The sequence below is a fragment of the Sus scrofa genome, chromosome 9 (assembly GCF_000003025.6).
Source record: "Sus scrofa isolate TJ Tabasco breed Duroc chromosome 9, Sscrofa11.1, whole genome shotgun sequence".
Taxonomy (NCBI): Eukaryota; Metazoa; Chordata; class Mammalia; order Artiodactyla; family Suidae; genus Sus; species Sus scrofa.
This window is the reverse complement of record NC_010451.4, coordinates 132,821,989-132,840,684: the sequence shown is the minus strand read 5'-3', so window position 1 is coordinate 132,840,684 and position 18,696 is coordinate 132,821,989. Positions and strand designations below refer to the sequence as shown.

Sequence of the window (18,696 nt, the reverse complement as noted above, 5' to 3'; positions counted from 1 at the left end):
CAATTGCAGTAGTTTAAAAGGATCTGCCGTTTCTGCAGCTGTGGTGTAGGTCACATCTGTGGCTCAGATTCAGGCCCTGGCCCGGGCATTTCCACGTGCCCTGGGTATGGCCATAAAAGTTATTCCTATATGTATATATTCAAGTATTCAGTAGAGTCCACTAACCACAGTTAGAAAACCAGTAGCCTGTGGATAATAGAATATTACCCAAAAAACTTGGGAGACTTTTTGTAATCATTTTAGGCGGTTGTTTTTCTAATTATCATTCTATTTTATTTTCCAATAGTAAAAAAATATATATTTCTATTTTAAAACACAAATTTAATCATTTCATTTAAAACAAATTATTTAAAGAGAGCCTTGAACACTTTTGGGCAACATTAACGTGCATCGGAATAACCGATTCTGGTACTCCGTAAGCTTAGGGACCGATTTTAAGGCTCACGCCCCACCCCCACCCAGGCGTATATGAGGGCATTTCTGGGGTACAGAATCTGTACTACCTCAACAATGCAATTTGGGTTTCCAGTGACTCAGAAAAAGAAAGCTTTGCGGTTTTCAGAAATATGATAGATCAGTAGGTAGAGAGAGAAGTCAGCTACTTTAATTTTGAAACAAAAGTCGTAGTTGTTAATATCTGCTAAAGCTGTTAGGTTACAAAAGTCTTATGTGATTGTGCCTACCGTAGCATGTTTTTAATCTTCAATAACATAAATTATGTTTCTTTATAGGTAAATTATAATTGTAGTTATAAATCAGATACTTTTAAAGTCTGTGTTTTGCTACAGAGTGAAAAGTTGTGCATTTTTGCTGATGGAAAGCGTACACAAAGATAGACAAGTACTGTCTCAAGGAGAGGCTCACCTGTCCTCAGCTGTTCAACAGAGTCAGTCGTGACTTCTGTCCACACGCTCAGCCATGCCCTGTGTTTCGCCTTGTTACTTTTCTAAGACATGGATCTGAGATGCTGTCCAGTCCGCAATGCTGCTTGCTCTCCACTGCTTATAGAGCAGGTCTAATTTTTCTCACCCCCACATTGCATTTTTTTTTACAACTTACTCTGTTCATTCAACAATCTTTATTAAGGGCTTGCTGAGTGAGAGACAGATACTGTATTAATTTGGGGGCATTAAAAAATGAATAAAACAAAGGTTCTAATCTCAAGAGACTTACAGTCTAGTAGGAAAAAGAAAGCAGTGGTTACCGTGCAATATAATATGGTAAGTTTATGATGGAAATGCGCATCTAGACAGTGAGGAAAATCTGACTTCAGGAGTTCCCGTTGTGGCTCAGCAGAAACAAATCTGACTGGGAACCATGAGGTTGCAGGTTCGATCCCTGGCCTCGCTCAGTGGGTTAAGGATCCAGCATTGCTGTGAGCTGTGATGTAGGTCTCAGACATGGCTTGGATCTGGCATTGCTGTAGCTGTGGCGTAGGCTGGCAGCAACAGCTCTGATTAGACCCCTGGCCTGGGAACCTCCATATGCCATGGGTGTAGCCCTAAAAAGTCAAAAAGACCAAAAAAAAAAAAAAAAAACTGACTTCAGCCTTACTTTCCAGCTATATTTTTCCACCCATCTCCCCACGTACAGCAGCTACACCACATCAATTTACTTACCAAATATGCTATCCACTTTGGGGGTCTTAGCTCATCACACTCTGTCTGAAATGCCCTTCCCTATGCCTATGGAAATCCTTTTAGGGCCCACTTAAAAATCTCTTCCCAGGAGCATAGTTTCTCATATCCCAGAGTTTATCACATCCACCTGTACTCTCCCACAAACCTCTCAAGGCATTTTATCATAGTCTGCCTTAAAATCAGTTTATCTCACCCCTTTACAGTGCTTTGTGCTGAACAGACATTCAGTAAACTCATACTGCTGAGTTTCCCAAACTGCTTTGCTTCTATTCTATTCTGTTTCCTTCAGTAAGATAAAACAATATTTGGTCTCTTAATGTTTTGCCAATGGCCTGAAGTCTGGCCACAAATAATTAAATCAGGATTGTGAGATGAAGATGAATATTTCTAAAAATTGTCACACAAACTAAGAATTGGTTATTAGATACGAGTGTGTAATAGATATCATTGGTTTTCTACCAGTACACTGTCCCCCTTACTTCTTAGTTTTTTTCCTTAAATAATGTCCTGTTTTGTTCAGGTAGCTAAAGCTAGGTAATACAGAGTTCCCCCAGAAAAAAAGCAATCTCCCTTCAAGATGAGCTCACGTTAAAAATGAGTATAAGCAGAAAGAAATGACCCCCCCATGCATGACAGTCAGCGGACCCAAAAGATAGTTATGTTGGCATAGTTGGGACCTGAACGAAGAGAACACTGTGAAAGGTTATAAAATAAATATGCTTTCAGTGAATAAAGAGCTAAGAGAAGTAATAGAAACCACAAGGAAAGAACAAGACAATATGGGGAAAGAAGCAGATTTAAATAATGACCATATGGAACTTCCAGAATGAAAAATAGAGTCATTAAAAATAGAATCAATGAAAAATATGAATAACAGGGTAGGGAGAATGAAGGGTAGAATGAGAATGTTACATATATTTTCTTCTTAAAAACTCCAGAGTGAAAGGCTAAAAAAAGTGAGAGGCAACATTGGAAATACGTAGATCGTCAGATTAAAAAAGTACAGGTGCTAAGCAGGATTTTCGAAAGTGAGTCCACACCTATAAAAATTACAGGGATAGGATGAAACCCCAAAGACACAAGGATAAAAGTAAGAACAGAAAATATAAGGGAACAACCGTCTGTCTGAACACCGAAAAAGACAGTGGTGTAATATCTCTAAGGGGCCAAGGCAAATAAACTACCAACTTAGCATGTTCTGGTCACCTAAACTATCGCTAAGGAAAGGGAGTAAACTCCAGATGTCTTCAGGCAGAGGCCAAGAGACTTGAGCACTCATAGGTCATTGCAGCGATAACTACTAAAGCCATAGCTGTACAGGAATAAACACTGAATTCAAAAGGAAGAAAACGATGGAAGAAGTGACGGTGAGGGACAAGAGACCATTAAGCATGTAGAAAATCTAAGCAGAGGTGGATAGATCAAGAAGAAAAATATCAGCAAAGATGTGGAAGGTTTGAGTAACAAGTTTAATTTAACGTGTATGTGTGGACGTCTGCTTGATAAGCAGAAGCATGTAGAGCAGTCATAAATGTCAACTGTATACCAGGCCACAAATGCCATCTCCACAAATATCGAGGAATCAATATCATACGAACTTCATCCTTTGAACACATTGGAATGAAGTTAGAAATTCATTCAACAAATATCTCTGGCACACACACACACACACACGTATTGCATTCCAGACATTGTTCTAGTTATTTGGTGTACGTTAATGAAAATCAGCAATCCATTTTGACCTGCCTAGAATTTAATGCACTAGGAGGAAGGGGAGACTTGAGATACAGTAAAGGTAATATAGTAAGTAGGCAGTATGTGAGACGGCTTCTAAGTACTGTGGGCCGAGGAGACAGACGGGCAGGGTCAGGAATGCTGGTGGGACAAGAGAGGCGACTTCAGTAAGAGGTCGCTGTGGGCGGTGTAAGGTGTAGACAAGGGCTTGGAAGAGAAGTGGGTTGGTCATTTGCATACCCGGAGAAAGAACACTGCGAGCAGATGAGCAACCCATTCTGAGACCCAGGGGGGTGCGTGGTCTTTGAGGAACACCAAGGAGTCCCTCAGCTGGACCTCCGTGACTGGGGAGTGGAGTAGCAGGTGTGTAGATACTGAAACCAAAAGCTCTCTAAATCCACTCCGGGTCAGAGAGGAAAGCACAATGGAAATTAGAGGTTGGAATCAGGAGCTCCTGCCGTGGCTCAGCGGAAACGCATCTGACGAGATCCATGAGGCCCATGTTCCATCCCTGGCCTCCCTCAGTGGGTCAAGGATCTGGCGTTGCCGAGAGCTGTGATGTAGGTCACACATGGGACTTGGATCCCACGTGGCTGTGGTGTAGACCGGAGGTGTAGCTCTAACTCAACCCCTAGCCTGGGAACTTACGTATGCTGCAGGCGCAGCCCTAAAAAGACAAAAAAAGAAGTAGTAGTTAGACAAAATGAGGACGCTATTAAATTTATGGATACAGATATAACGATTTTATACGATGTATAGCCTTAAATATGTTTGTAAGAAGGTAAGAAAGAGTGCAAGGCGATGAGCTAAGTATTCTTCAATTCGGGAAGTCAGAAACCAAGGACAAATTAATGAAAGAAAAATAGTAAAGAGGTTTTAAAGAGCAAAAGCGAAGTTTTTTAATTGCTGATAAATTAAATCTCTGGCGGTATTGACCAGGAAAGAAGAACATGGTAAAGGAAGAGAGGATATAATCATCAATTGAGTGGAAATTTCAAAATCATAAAGAGAATAACTAGAAAAACAAATTTGAAATGAGCGGTTTTTTTTTTTTTTGAAAATATAAATTCTTTCTTTTCTTTTTTTCTTTTTCTTTTTTTGTCTTTTTGCCTTTTCTAGGGCCTCTCCCGTGGCATATGGAGGTTCCCAGGCTAGGGGTCTAATCAGAGCTGTGGCCGCCGGCCTACGCCAGAGCCACAGCAACGCAGGATCCGAGCTGTGTCTGCAACCTACACCACAGCTCACGGCAACGCCAGATCCTTAAGCCACTGAGCAAGGCCAGGGATCGAACCCACAACCTCATGGTTCCTAGTCGATTCGTTAACCACTGAACCATGACGGGAACTCCTCTGAAAATATAAATTCTTAAAAAGTAATTTAGGAGTAATAGAGAATGTGAAAAAAGGCTTATAAACATTAAGAAACTCAGTAGTCAAAAAGATTCTTATGAGAAAGAAAAAGAAAACAGATGGTTAAGTGTCAAAGGCAGGTTGTACCTATAACTTCAATGAGCAAATAACTCCTGGAATAATATCTATTTGACGGAATATATATATACACACACATATATGAATTCAATTGAACAGTGTTTAACTTGGGATTTCTGCATATGTTTATAAGCTAGATTGGTTTATGATTTTATGTTCTTGCCTAGTTGGTATCAAAATTATACATCTCAAAAGAGAAACTGGGTACTTTTTATCCTCTGAAATAGTTCATATAGTATAGGAGTAGTTTGAGAGTGTGAAAACAAATTTATAAACTTTCTAATAATCTTACAAGCATATATGCAGAAGCACCAAATTAAATATGTTCGTATTGAATGCAGCAAAAAATAATATATATGTGTACATATTATTTTTATGGCATATATGGTACATACACTGTATATACCTATGTATACATATAGAAGTTTTGATCAGAGCCGGAATTTTTATGACCATTTCTACCTGACACTGTATTCAAGTATTGGTAATATAAAAGATTTTGTTTTTATTTGTTTTCCAATTTTGTATATCTTAAACCTTATCAATACATTTACAATGTTAATTTGAAAAAACTTTCTGTATGAAAAAGAAAATGAGGAGTTCCTGTTGTGGCACAGCAGAAACGAATCCGACTAGGAGTCATGAGGTTGTGGGTTCAATCCCCGGCCTCGCTCAGTGGGTTAAGGATTGGGCACTGCCATGAGCTGTGGCGTAGGTCCTGTGATGCTGTAGCGGTAGCTCTGATTGTACCCCTAGCCTGGGAACCTCCATATGCTGCAGGTGCGGCTCTAAAAAGCAAAAAGAAAAAAAGAAGAAAATGAGAGTTGTTTTTTTCCCCACTCTGTTAACTAACCTGAGTATCAGAGCTATGTTCCATGAGTATAGTAACCTTCCTTTTCACCAAACCATCTTTTCCTCTCCCTTGGCTCTTGCAAGCTAATGACCTCAGACCAAAGCCAGCAGAGAGACGGAAGGAAGCAATCACAGCTGGCACAACACTGGCAACAGGAGCGGCTCCTCAGTGGCCAGCGTATAGTCCTCCCTGAAGGCCACAGGAGAAAAGGCTGAATAGTGGAGTTCCTATCGTGGCTCAGTGGTTAACGAATCCGACCAGGAACCACAAGGTTGCGGGTTCGATCCCTGGCCTTGCTCAGTGGGTTAAGGATCCGGCGTTGCTGTGAGCTGTGGTGTAGATCGTAGACGCAGCTCAGATCCCACGTTGCTGTGGCTGTGGCGTAGTTCGGCGGCTACAGCTCTGATTAGATCCCTAGCCTGGGAACCTCCATATGCCCTGGGAGCGGCTTTAGAAAAGGCAAAAAGACAAAAGAAAAGGCTGAACGGGCTCTGTAGTAGACATCTCTTTTCCTGCCTAGCATCCATGTCTCCTTGCAGCCACAGGACCCAGGTTTTGCTCGGAGACCAACCTGCTCCTTTATTTTTGATGAAGTGACTTTCCTCCAAAGCCCCAGAATTAAATCTCCTGGGCCCTGACGCGTCAGTTCTAAGGGTTTGGATGGAGCAGTCAGAATGCTGTCTTCCTCTTTCCCACAACACCCAGAGCTGCTGAAAACTATCTGGCAACCCAGAGCAAAGAGTCTACCTGCAAATAAAGCTAAATTTAGGGGGGAAAAACTTCAAAATAGAGGAAAACTGCTTCCAAGTGACACGGGTGGAGGCCTGGTTGCCTGAGCACCTGAAGCTGCCTCTCATTAACTGCCGTGTACATAAGCCAGCGAATTCCCTCGTGTCTCCTAAGCCAGCTAAAGTTGGCAGCAGTTTTGTTGTCATTTTATGGCTGCACACCCAGGGCATATAGAAGTTCCTGGGCCAGGGGTTGAATCCGAGCTACAACTGCAACCTACACGGCAGCTGTGGCAATGCTGGATCCTTTCACTTACGGCACAGGGCTGGGGATCAAATTGGTACCTCCGCAGAGACCTGAGCCACTGCAGTCTGATTCTTAACCTACTGTGCCTCAGCAGGAACTCCCCAGTTGGTAGCTGTTTGATTGCCATTGACAGAAGCTTCTCCGCACCAGGCTTCCTTGGAGGGGGGGAGACAGGCCAGTGTTCTGCGGGCCGAAATGAGTCTCCTAGTGAGGGCACGGGGACACACCAGACGGCAGGAGGCTTGCTGCCGCCGTCCAGCTCTCTTTGTCCATCCCTTTGGATGCTTTTTTTTTTTTTTTTTTTTTTTTGGTCCCTCCTCTGTTAGTAGGGATGTCTTGGTGGCCTCTGTGCCCTGTGGCTTTGGGCAGACCCTGTGTGTGAGGGCCATTCCTTCCCCTGCCAGGAGCCATTGTCTGTCACTTGCAACCCAAAGCATCCTGACTCCAACACCACTCCACCCATCCCCTGCTCATCCCAATAAATTATCTTTTAGAGTCAGCTGGTGTTTCACTCCTACCAAAATACAGAGCCGATCTCCTTTACACTGAGGGGAAGGGGGCAGGATTGGAGCAGTTAGGCTCTTCTTGTTTCTCCTCCTGAAACGGCCTCTGGTTATCTTCTGCTTTCCTACCTGATGGATGCTCAGTGCCTGGGGGCTAGGAAAGCGCCCTGAGGACGGAGCCCACCATCGGAGAGGCAGCTCAGCATGGCAGCTGGTGACGCCTCTGGTTACCTGCTCTCATCGCCCCATTTTCAGGAAGTATCATGGGGGCCGTTCATGTGTAAATTACATTAAAAAAACAGTATCTTCTGGCCATAGTGAAAATAAATTCAACAGAAAATATTCAAATTAATAGTCATTATCATTGTAGAGGTCAGCAGTTTTACCTTAAAAATATAAGTGGTTTTACAAGTAAGGTGGAGTCAGTTTAGTATTAATAAAAAGCCCAGTACATTTACTTACTAGGAGTTCTGTTATCATTTTCATCTTACATTTTTCTGCATATATTTACAAGTTCCTACCTGATTTTAACCTATTAGCGTCTAACCTATTAAGGCCCTGTAATGGCTTTCCTAAGTACTAATTCTGCTTACAGTAAACATCAAGGAGAGTTTATTCATTTCTCTGAGAAATTACATACTTTTTTTTCTACTCTCACAGAATTGCTTCACCCTAGGGTGGAAGACTCAGGAGGAAAGAGAAGAAGTATAAAAAAGAAATAAAATACGTTAGATGGGAGGAAGTTACACTTTGACTTTGGGGAGCCCGTGGGACGATTCCTTTGAGTTGAGCTCATCATGACTGGGATTCGTTTGACTGGGGGTTAATCACCTGCAGTGACTGCCGCCTAGACAAGCCCCCGGTTATAAATTAATGAAGGGGGCTTCAGCGAGCGCAGGGAGAGAGCCCTGACGACACAGTCGGTGGAGCAGCATGTGCCCTGAGGAAGAGTCGGAGGGAAGATGCCCTCGAGTATACAGATCCGGATTTAGTGTGTCTTTCCTGCAGTCCCCCTAGTTCCACAGTTAATCCTCTGCTGCTTCTGTTGAACACACGCCTCTCCTTGGACGGCCGCACCTATACCCACCCTGGATAGGCACTACGCTGATGGTACTGGAAGGGCCAAGGGATTAGCGCGTTTTCTAAGGTGTAAATTCAGAACGAACTCTTCAGACAATGGTTTTCATTTCTGTTAAACCCGTCCCTATTTCAGCAGGGCTTACAGAAATAGAATGGGGTCACCAAGGATCTTATCACTCTCGCTTTTTTGGTTGGGCTTGGAGACAAGGACATTTTTTGCAGCAGTAGAACAGGGAGCTAAGTCAGCTGTTTTCCTTAGGGGCAAGAAGGGCCTTTCCCAGGACTTTCTTGGGGCAGCACGTGATTGCACAAAATTAGCCATACGACCCTGTGTTGTTCAGAAAATGTGAAGAGTCACGTCTTATTATCTGACAGGTTAATATGAAAAATACTATACTATGAAAAATGTATTTTACAATATTCTAACAGATGCTGCTGGTATAATAGCCTAATGTAACAAATGCACCAAATGTGCTTGAACATGTTTTTGACACTATTTTCATAAGCGATGATATATCCTAATTGAAACTTACTAAAATTATGTTTTCTCCTCCAACTGTCATGAAAACATACCAAACTATGTGTTTTGTGTACCCATAATTTAGGAATATAAGATGCATCTCCCTTTTGGCTTTCTCCTCTGTGGTTTAGAGTTATATTTGAAAATATGAGATTTTATCCCTTTGAATACTAGTCCAGTGAGTTCATTCTGTCCCCAAGTAGGCATCAGTTCTCCTTAATCACTTGGTATAGCCAACTGCAGATTCAAACTGGAAGATCTGTAATCTAAAATCTAAAAATCCAGATCTAAAATTTTTAAATCTGAATATTTTTCATGGAAATAGCATTAAAGTCTCTCTCTCTCTTTTTTTTTTTTTTTTTTTTTGTCTTTTCTAGGGCCGCTCCCAAGGCATATGGAGGTTCCCAGGCTAGGGGTCCAATCGGAGCTGTAGCCACCAGCCTACACCAGAGCCACAACAACTCAGGATCCGAGCCGTGTCTGCAACCTACACCGCAGCTCACAGCAACGCCAGATCGTCAACCCACTGAGCAAGGCCAGGGATCGAACCCACAAGCTCATGGTTCCTAGTAGATTCGTTAACCACTGAACCACGACGGGAACTCCTCTAAAGTCTCTTTTTAAACTCCTGGGGTGAATTCCCTTTAGGAATTCCCTTTAGGAATGTTCCAAGGAAGTCCTAAATATTTTTACCATTGTTAATTCATATAGATTATGTCTTTATATCTTGTAGCTCATTCATTAACACTTTCCTCTTGTGCAACCAAACACATAGTGGAAATGTGTAAAAGACTTACAACCTGTGTGACTACCATCCAGGTCAAGAAATAAAACATTACCAGCACCCCCCAGAAACTCCCATGTCCTTCCCAATCACTGTCCCCCTCTCCACACCCCTAGAGGTAGCCACAGTTTTGACTTGCACATGAATCGCTTTCTTGTTCTCTGTAGTTTCCCGATTCATGCATCTGAAATACTATGCTTTAGTTTTGCCTGGTCTTTCCTTGTTTTTTGTTTGGGGTTTTCTATTGTAGAAATTTCCATAAATGAAACCATACAGCTATGTATCCTTTTAGATTCAGCATTTTTCATTTAAAATCAAGTTCGTAAATGTAGCTAGAGTTGCATTGCTATGTAGTGTATGTGCAATGAATGTATGGTATCATTGCTGTGTGATATGAACTCACAACAAATGGTTTATCCATTCTGTTCTTTGAGGCCATTATAATTAATGCTGTTATGGACATTCTTTCATATGTCTCTCCGTAAACATTGCCCATATTTCTGGTGTGTGTGTGTGTATCTGTATCTATAATTGACAGGTCTTATGGTGTATGTGTCTTAAAAGCTTTACACCACAACCAGTGGAGCATGAGGCTTCCCATTGCTCTGTGTCCTCACCACCCCTATTGTTTTGGTCCATCTGTTTGTCGCGTACCGTTACACATGGTTTTAATTTCCCTTTCCTTGATTATTGGTGAAGTCGAGCATCATTCCATACCCTTGTTGGCCATTCTTTTGTGCAACTGCTGGTTCAGGTATCCGTCAAGAATTTTTATATTGCGTGGCCTTTTTCTTATTGATTTATAGGTGTTCCTTACATATTCAGGATTTCAGCTAATGATGAACTCTGTGTCAGACCTCTTCTCCCACCTGGTGGTTTGCCTTTTCCCTATCCTAAAAGTCTCTGTTGAAGCTCGGAAATTCTTAATTTTCCTGTTGTCATATTCGCTAAACTTTATATTAGCACTTTTGTGTCTTCTTTAAGGAAGTCTTCCCTCTCTGATATCATGAATATAATCTCCTATTTGAATGTGTAGATTTATCATTTTACCTTTTATATGTAGGCCCAGAACTGAGTTTGTTGTATGCTTTAAGATTAATTTTCAGGAGTTCCTGTTGTGGAGCAGTGGAAACGAATCCAACTAGGAACCATGAGGTTGCAGGTTCTATCCCTGGCCTCCCTCAGTGGGTTAAGGATCCAGCGTGGCCGTGAGCTGTGGTGTAGGTTGCAGACATGGCTCGGATCCCGTGTTGCTGTGGCTGTGGTGTAGGCCGGCAGCTGTAGCTCTGATTCAATCCCTAGCCTGGAAACCTCCACATGCTTAGAGTGTGGCCCTAAGAAGCAAAAAAAAAAAAAAAAAAAAAAAAAAAAAAATTAATTTTCATTTATTTCTATCTGGATAACTGGTTGTCCTATCACTATTAAAAAGACTACCCTTTCCCCCACTGCTTTGTAGTTCCACCTTTGTTGTAAATTATCTTTTTTGCATAGATTGATTTGTTGGTTTTCTGTTTAATAGTGTTTTATTCATGGTTTTAGTCATGTTGTCTCAAATCATTTAGCTTTATTATAAATTTTGATACTCAGTATAGCAGATCCTGCTGTCTTGTGTTTTATTTTATTATTTTTATTGTGATAAGAGCATTTAACATGATGTCTACCCTTTAGCAGATTTCTCAGTGTACAACACAGTGTCATTAACTGCAGGTGCTCTGCTGCACAGCAGCTCTCTAGAGCGTCCTCATCTTCTAAGTCGAAGCCTGAAACGTATACCCACTGAGCAACAGTTCTCCATTTCCGCCCCCCAGGCCCCAGCAACCCCATTCTACTCTCTGCTTCCATAGGACTGTGACTGTTTTCAGTATCGCACATAAATGGAATCACATAGTATTTTTCTGTGACTGACTTATTTCACTTAGCATAATACCTTCCAGGTTGCATCGATGTTGTCACCCTATGGTAGGATTTCTTTGTGTTTTAAGACTGAATTATATTCCATTGTATGTGTACACAGCTTAACAAGTTCTGCAAAGAAACCTGTTGAAATCTTGATGATAATTGCCATAATCTATAAGTCAGTTTGGAGAGAATATTGCAAAATTGAGCATTCTAGTTCATTAACATGGTATATGTAGCACTTTTAAGTTTCAGTAGTATTCATAGTTTTCTATATAGAGTTCTTGCATGTCATTTGTATTTTTGTCCTTAGATTTTTTTTTTATTTTATGCACTAATAAATACTATTTTAAAATAAATTTTGTGGTGTTCCCACTGTGGTGCAATGGGTTAAGGATCCGGTGTTGTCTCTGCAGCGGCACAGATTGAATCCCAGGGTTAAAGATTCAGGCATTGTTGCAGCTGCGGCATGCATCACAGCTGCAGCTTAGATTTGATCCCTGGCCCGGGAACTACCATATGCCACAGATGTGGCAAAAAAAATAAATAGATTTTATTTTCAGATTTGTTGCTGGTATATATGGATTGTTAAATTTTACCTTTGTATGCAACTGTACTACGTCTGTGCACTTGGTTCATTTTCATGTGTACGTAATTTCATAGTCTGCACATAAGGACAGTCCAAACCATCATACGTTTTATTTCACTTTACTGCCTTTTGTAAAACTGGGACCTTCACTGACCGGAATCTCCACTACAGTGCTGATCACCAGTGGTAATAATTGACATCTTTGTCAAATCCTCAATTTCAAAGGGGAAACATTTAAAAAATGTACTAAGTATGTGGTTACATATTGCTAGATTTGGTTTGCTCATGTTTTATTTAGAATTTTGAATCTAAGCTTATGAATGAGAAAATTCTGTAATTTTTTAATAATGTCTTTGTCAGATTTTGGTTTTATGGTTTTGCTAGATTCTTACAGGGAACTGGGGAGTGTTTCCTCTTTCCCTGTTTTCTGAAAGAGTTTGCAGAAGACTAGCATTATTCATTAGAATTCACTATTGAAGCCATCCAGCTGAGGTTTTTGTTTTGTTTTGTTTTCTGTTTGTTTTAGAAAGGGTTTTAATGACAAATTCAATTATCTTCAATAAGACTGTTCAGATATTCTGTTTCTTTTTGTGTCCATTTTGGTGAGTTGTACTTTTCCAAGAATATTTCCATTTCATCAAAATTTCAAATTTGTTGGAAGAAAACTGTTCTTCTTCATTTAAAAAAATCTTTTCATGGTCTATAGAATATTCAGTGGTGTCTTGTTTCATTCCTGATTTTTTTTAATTTGTTTCTTCTCCCTCTCTCTCTCTTTCTCTCTCTCTCTCTCTCTCTCTTTTTTTAATGGCCACCCTCACAGCACATGGAACTTCCCAGGCCAGGGACTGAATCTGAGCTATAGCTGTGACCTATCCTGCAGCTATAGCAATGCTGGTTCCTTTAACCCCCATGCCTGACCGGGATTTGACCCAGGCCTCCACAGCAGCCCAAGCTGTTGCAGTCAGAGTCTTAACCTACTAAGCCACAGCAGGATATCCATTCTCTCTTTTTTTCTTAATTGGACTGTCCATTTATCTATTTTTATTAGTCTTTTCAAGTAATTTATTTTCAATAATCTTTTAGCTACCCATGCTTATATGTGGTTGTATCCTTAATTACCAAATTTATAAGGATTTTTTTTTCTTCATTAGAAGAGAGTTTAGATTTCAAGCTGATTTTTTTAAAATGTTCTGAACAGGAGTTCCCATCGTGGCACAGTGGTTAATGAATCCGACTAGGAACCATGAGGTTGCGGGTTCGATCCCTGGCCTCGCTCAGTGGGTTAACGATCCGGCGTTGCCATGAGCTGTGGTGTAGGTTGCAGACGCAACTCGGATCCCGCGTTGCTGTGGCTCTGGCGTAGGCCGGTAGCTACAGCTCCGATTCGACCCCTAGCCTGGGAACCTCCATATGCTGCAGGAGCAGCCCAAGAAATAGCAAAAAAGACCAAAAAAAAAATGTTCTGAACGATTTCTATCATTTGAAATTCATTTGCTTTTTAATAAATATTTTTATTAAAAAATACACTGTGTGCTTGAGAAAATATATACTCCATGGTTGCAGGTATGGTGTTCAGCATATCCCACTGTTGTGATAGTCAAACCTTCTACATCTTTGCTGTGTTTCTTTGCCTGCTTGTTTGGTAGTTACTGCAAGAAGTATGCTAACGTTCTTACTGGTTGTAGATTTGCCTATTTCTCTTTCTAATTCTGGCAATTTGTGCTTTCTATATTTTGAGCCCGTGTTATTGAATACATACAAATTTGAAATTAATTTATCTTCCTGGTAAATTTGAAGTTTTGTCATTGCTGAATGTACCTCTTTATCTCTACTAACGGGTTATCGGCTTCAAGCTAACGTCAGCTGATACTAATGTACCTTCTTTTGGCTGCTTTTTGCAGGGTAAAAATTTGTCTGCCCTTTTCAACTTTACCTCAGTGTTTTCCATGTTGATTTATAAATAGCAGGTAGTTTTATGGTGTTTATTTAATCCAAGTGTGCCAATCTTAGTCTTTAAAGGACACTTAAGACATGTGCATTTAATATAATTGAGTCTAAATCTGTGTCTGTCTTTTAAAGTTATTAAATCTTTAAACGACATTTTTTTACACTCAGAAAATGGCCAAAAATTTATGAAACCTTCTCATCTCCTGTTATTCGTTTGACTGCTCTACAGTGAAGAGAGATCCAGAAACGAAAATAGGCTTCAGAACAGCTTTTCTAACCTAGTGTTTGGGGAAGTTTTGCCTGCAACTCTCTCATTATTATGATTTGCCTACCTGATTCCAATAAGCAGGGCGTTAACAATGCATCTATTAATATATCGTCTTTTACAAAACACTATAAAGGCTTCACTTTTTATTGCAGGGCTGTGACTCCCAAATGAGCGTGTCAGAAATGTCCTGTAGTGAAAGCACATCCTCCTGTCAGTCTCTCGACCATGGCTCAGTTCCAGAAATTCTCATTGGCCTGCTTTATAATGCCACCACTGGAAGACTCTCGGCAGAAGTGATAAAAGGCAGCCACTTCAAAAACTTGGCAGCAAACAGACCACCCCGTGAGTGAAAAAAAAAAAAATGTTTTTAAGTCCGATGTTTTCTGTACTTGTGGGATTCTCAGTGTGAGGGGCTTCAATCCCATCATTTCGTCTTAACTGATCAGTGATGGTGTAACCATCAGCTAATCTGTTTCATGTTTTCTATTTCCAGTCATTGGGGAAGTAGAAAGATTTGAAATTCAAAATATTAATTGTAAGGTGATAAGACTTTAAATTTTTCACCATCTGCAGAATAAATTAGCCCTATCACATGCATTATCTTCTAATGCCAGCAAAAGTGTCAGGGTTTTTGAAAGGAAATGGTACTCCATAAATATGATCAAGCATGTGTATAGCTGTTGTTAAATTAATGTTGTGTTTTCCGTCTGCACTCAGAACTATGAGCTAATGTACATACGTCTATTTTTTCCTTCTTTTCTCCTTTAACAATTTAAGAAAAGAACAATTTCTTCGCATTTTTCCTGCTTCCAAAGTATGAGTCATTACTGCCCGCAGAGCCTTTTCTGAAGGGAATCTGCTTTGCTTTCTCACCAGGACAAACAGAATATGAATGGTTTGGTATTTACACTAGATGCCAGGGAGGGAAGGGCCAGATGGTATGTACTCCTCCGGCCTGTCTGTATGCCTCTCCCGCTTCTCTCTCCTTCTCTCCCTCCCGGCTCCCAGGCTTGGGGTAGGTTACGGACAGAGAAGCTGTCACCCAGCACACCCCTCCAGAAGTGTTTCTTGTATCTGTAGAAGTAAACTGGAAAAGTAGCAGCCTCTTTACTCTTCTCTAACATGTAAGATGCGGAGTTCCCGTCGTGGCGCAGTGGTTAACGAATCCGACCAGGAACCATGAGGTTGCGGGTTCGATCCCTGCCCTTGCTCAGTGGGTTAACGATCTGGTGTTGCCGTGAGCTGTGGTGTAGGTTGCAGACGCGTTGCTGTGGCTCTGGCGTAGGCCAGCAGCTACAGCTCCAATTGGACCCCTAGCCTGGGAACCTCCATATGCCAAGGGAGCGGCCCAGGAAATGGCAAAAAGACAAAAAATAAAAATAAAAAAAATAAAATGCAAGATGCTCATGGCCTAAATTCGAAAAGGAGCTTGGATCATAGTGGAAACCTTAAATTTGTTTAAAGATTTCTCACAGATTTGCCTGCAGCGAGTCTCTTTTAATTATTAAAAATAATAATTTAAAATATTATTTTACTTCAAGTATCAAACAATTATCGAAGGAGGGGAAACTTTTTCCACGCGTGAATTAACTTACCTTCTAAATATCCTAAACATTATTTTTACCGTTAAAGTGAAAAGTCATAAAAATGTATGTAGTTTGCCCTAAGTAGTACTGGAAACTGCTTCTTACCTACGTCGTGGACTGTACCTGTCCCTGCGTTAGAAGTCGGGAGGCCGAAATTAGGTTTCTATTTCTACCCTCGGACAAACGACCTAACTCCCTTAAGTCTGTTCCTTATATGTAAGATTAAGGTTGTGTCTCTCACAGGCTGACTGTGAGACTCAGATCCAATCGAGGCACATAAAAAGGATGGAATTATTATCGTCCCGTTTTTCCTTTGAGAAGTAAAAATTCAGAGGGAGAAAAGAGGCAGTTACTAGAGTCTATAGCTTTGGAAGTGCGACTTGGTTTCTCCATTAATACACACTAGGAATGGAAATAAAATGGCCCGGGACGTTTCTTAAATGAGCAGAATTTGTAGACGAAAGATAAGGAGCATGGTGAGGCCTGTGCCAAGTGCGAGCCTTAAGACACTCAGAGTCAAAACTTTTTTTTTTTTAATTAATTAATTTATTTCTTTATTTATTGTCTTTTGTCTTTTTAGGGCCACACTCGCAGCATATGAAGGTTCCCAGGCTAGGGGTCCAATCGGAGATACAGCTGCTGGCCTATACCACAGCCACAGCCACATGGCATCTGAGCCGAGTCTGCAACCTACACCACAGCTCACGGCAATGCTGGATCCTTAACTCACTGAGCCGGGCCAGGGATCGAACCCGCAACCTAGTCAGGTTCGTTAACCACTGAGCCACAATGGGAACTCCCTCAGAGTCAAAACTTTTGAACACTGCAACAGATAAAATATTATTAGCTACAAGCTCTCAGTTTGCTGTTCCTGCCTTTACCTGATAGTTTAATTTTTTGACACATCTTTAACTTGAAATGCTAAAAAGTAGTAGAATGAAATGATAGACTGCCTTTTTGTCCTTGCTGAACCCACTCGGATAGAAACAGAGAAACACAAATCAGAACGAAGATGCAGGGAGGGAGGTGGAGGCAGGGTTGGATAATAAACAGGGTGAGAGAGATTTGCATCCATGATGGAGAGTAGATCTTTCAGGATAAAGAATGTATCAATTTCCATTATTTTGAAAGTAGATCTTCAGTGCTAGGATGGTTAATGGTATTAGCTGGGAGGTAGCTAGCAGGTAAAATACAAGTCAACATTAAAATTTACTGTGTGAAGTGGAATATTTATAAAGTAAAATACAAGACAGTTTTATCAGTTTGTCATACGTATTATATAAGATTGTGACTCTTCATATATCCCCAAGTTCTAAACTTAGAACTGTGTTATAGACGGACTAATCTAATTTCGATCCAAGAAACAGTGGTAACATTCCAGAACAGAAATTTTGATAGTTCTGTTTTATTTTGCATAACTTAATTTTCTATTACATTGGGAGTAATTAAAGTGTTTGAAATGTTAAATGTTGCATGGATAAATATAAAATGTAGCAAAAATAATAATAATAATCCTGTAATGGCTGTTATTCAGTCTCTTAGGGTCTGATAATTTGCATGATTCTATGTTCAATGTGCTTTAGACCAAGAGGCTGTCATTATAAAGATGTCCCCCTTGGAAACAGTGTAATTTTTGTTTAAGATGACTCAAGGACCTTAAAAATTCTCATTCCATGAAATTTACCCCACAGGCTCTTTGTTCAAACCTCTACCTGAATTAAAGTGCTCAAGTTTTGTGTTCTTCCACTCCAGTGAACAGTGTTTCCGCTTTAATTCTAACCTTTGACCCTCTTTCGCCCAACAATTGACATCTGGTCATTATTTCTTTTACTGCTTTCCACCCCCTGTTGTCAGATGGACTGTTCTGTTGTCTAAAACACTTGATAGGTGGACAGGTTTATATAATCCGAGGTGAGTTCCTGTAGAGGCTAATTGGATGTTGTCTTTTCATGCAAAAACAGAATATACCCTGAAACGTGCCAGCAGTGAAGCTGTCCACCATGTTGATTTCCAAAAAATGCACATTTATTATCTGTGGTACTGTAAATAAAACTAACTTAGAATTCATCTCTGATTATGGATGGTGGTATTTGGAGTGATCTATAAAATTAGCAAAACTTTTTAAATTCAAGGTTTTATTTTGCCATTCGTTATATTTTGATTCATATGAGAGAAATAGATATTTCATGAGAAATTTTCAATTTTCATTAAAATTCATTGAAATTTGGATGTGAAGTACACATGATGGATCTACTTGCTGAAGATCATTTTGCATGAGTCTAAAGAACGTGAAAACAGAGTTGTTTGAAAATAGTGTTTCTCTCCCAAGTAATCAGGCAGTGAACTGCTGTGTTTCACTTGGTACACTAAACATCACATCGATTTTTGTTTACAATTCATGAAAATAGTTAAGAAACCATACTTAAAATTTCACATTAACTTATACCAAAAAGGAATCCTGTAGTATTTATTTAAACTATCCAAAAAGCACATTAAATGTACTCTTGCATGAAACCAGAAGAAAGTTTTACTTGATTTGCTAAACTCTGAGCCCGTAGCGCATTTGGCTTCATTTTGGCCCTTAAATGTTTTTAAAGTATATGTAAAAACCACATCCATGCAGAGATTTTTTTGACATTTCATCCCAAGCTGTTTCGATGTCATCTTTGCATTCTCGTCTTCCTCTTTTTCCTCCTTACCATTTGCCTTCATTTCTATTTGTTTGTTTATTCTTACACTCTGAAAACACAGTGGAATGCTTTACAGTGTTGTGG

At 40.3% G+C, this 18,696-nt stretch overlaps 1 protein-coding gene across 5 annotated transcripts in view; it reads left to right on the top strand.

The window, feature by feature from the left end:
• The window catches only part of SYT14 (synaptotagmin 14), a 230,330-nt gene that overhangs the window by 200,171 nt on the left and 11,463 nt on the right, over nt 1-18,696 (top strand). For 3 of the 5 annotated variants that reach the window (XM_021063879.1, XM_021063877.1, XM_021063881.1), the window contains 2 exons: nt 14,489-14,678; nt 17,777-17,833. In XM_021063879.1, the coding sequence (XP_020919538.1) occupies nt 14,489-14,678; nt 17,777-17,833 (247 nt within the window). The remainder of the gene's footprint in view (nt 1-14,488; nt 14,679-17,776; nt 17,834-18,696) is intronic. The other 2 variants (XM_021063880.1, XM_005667888.3) reach the window with 1 other exon arrangement.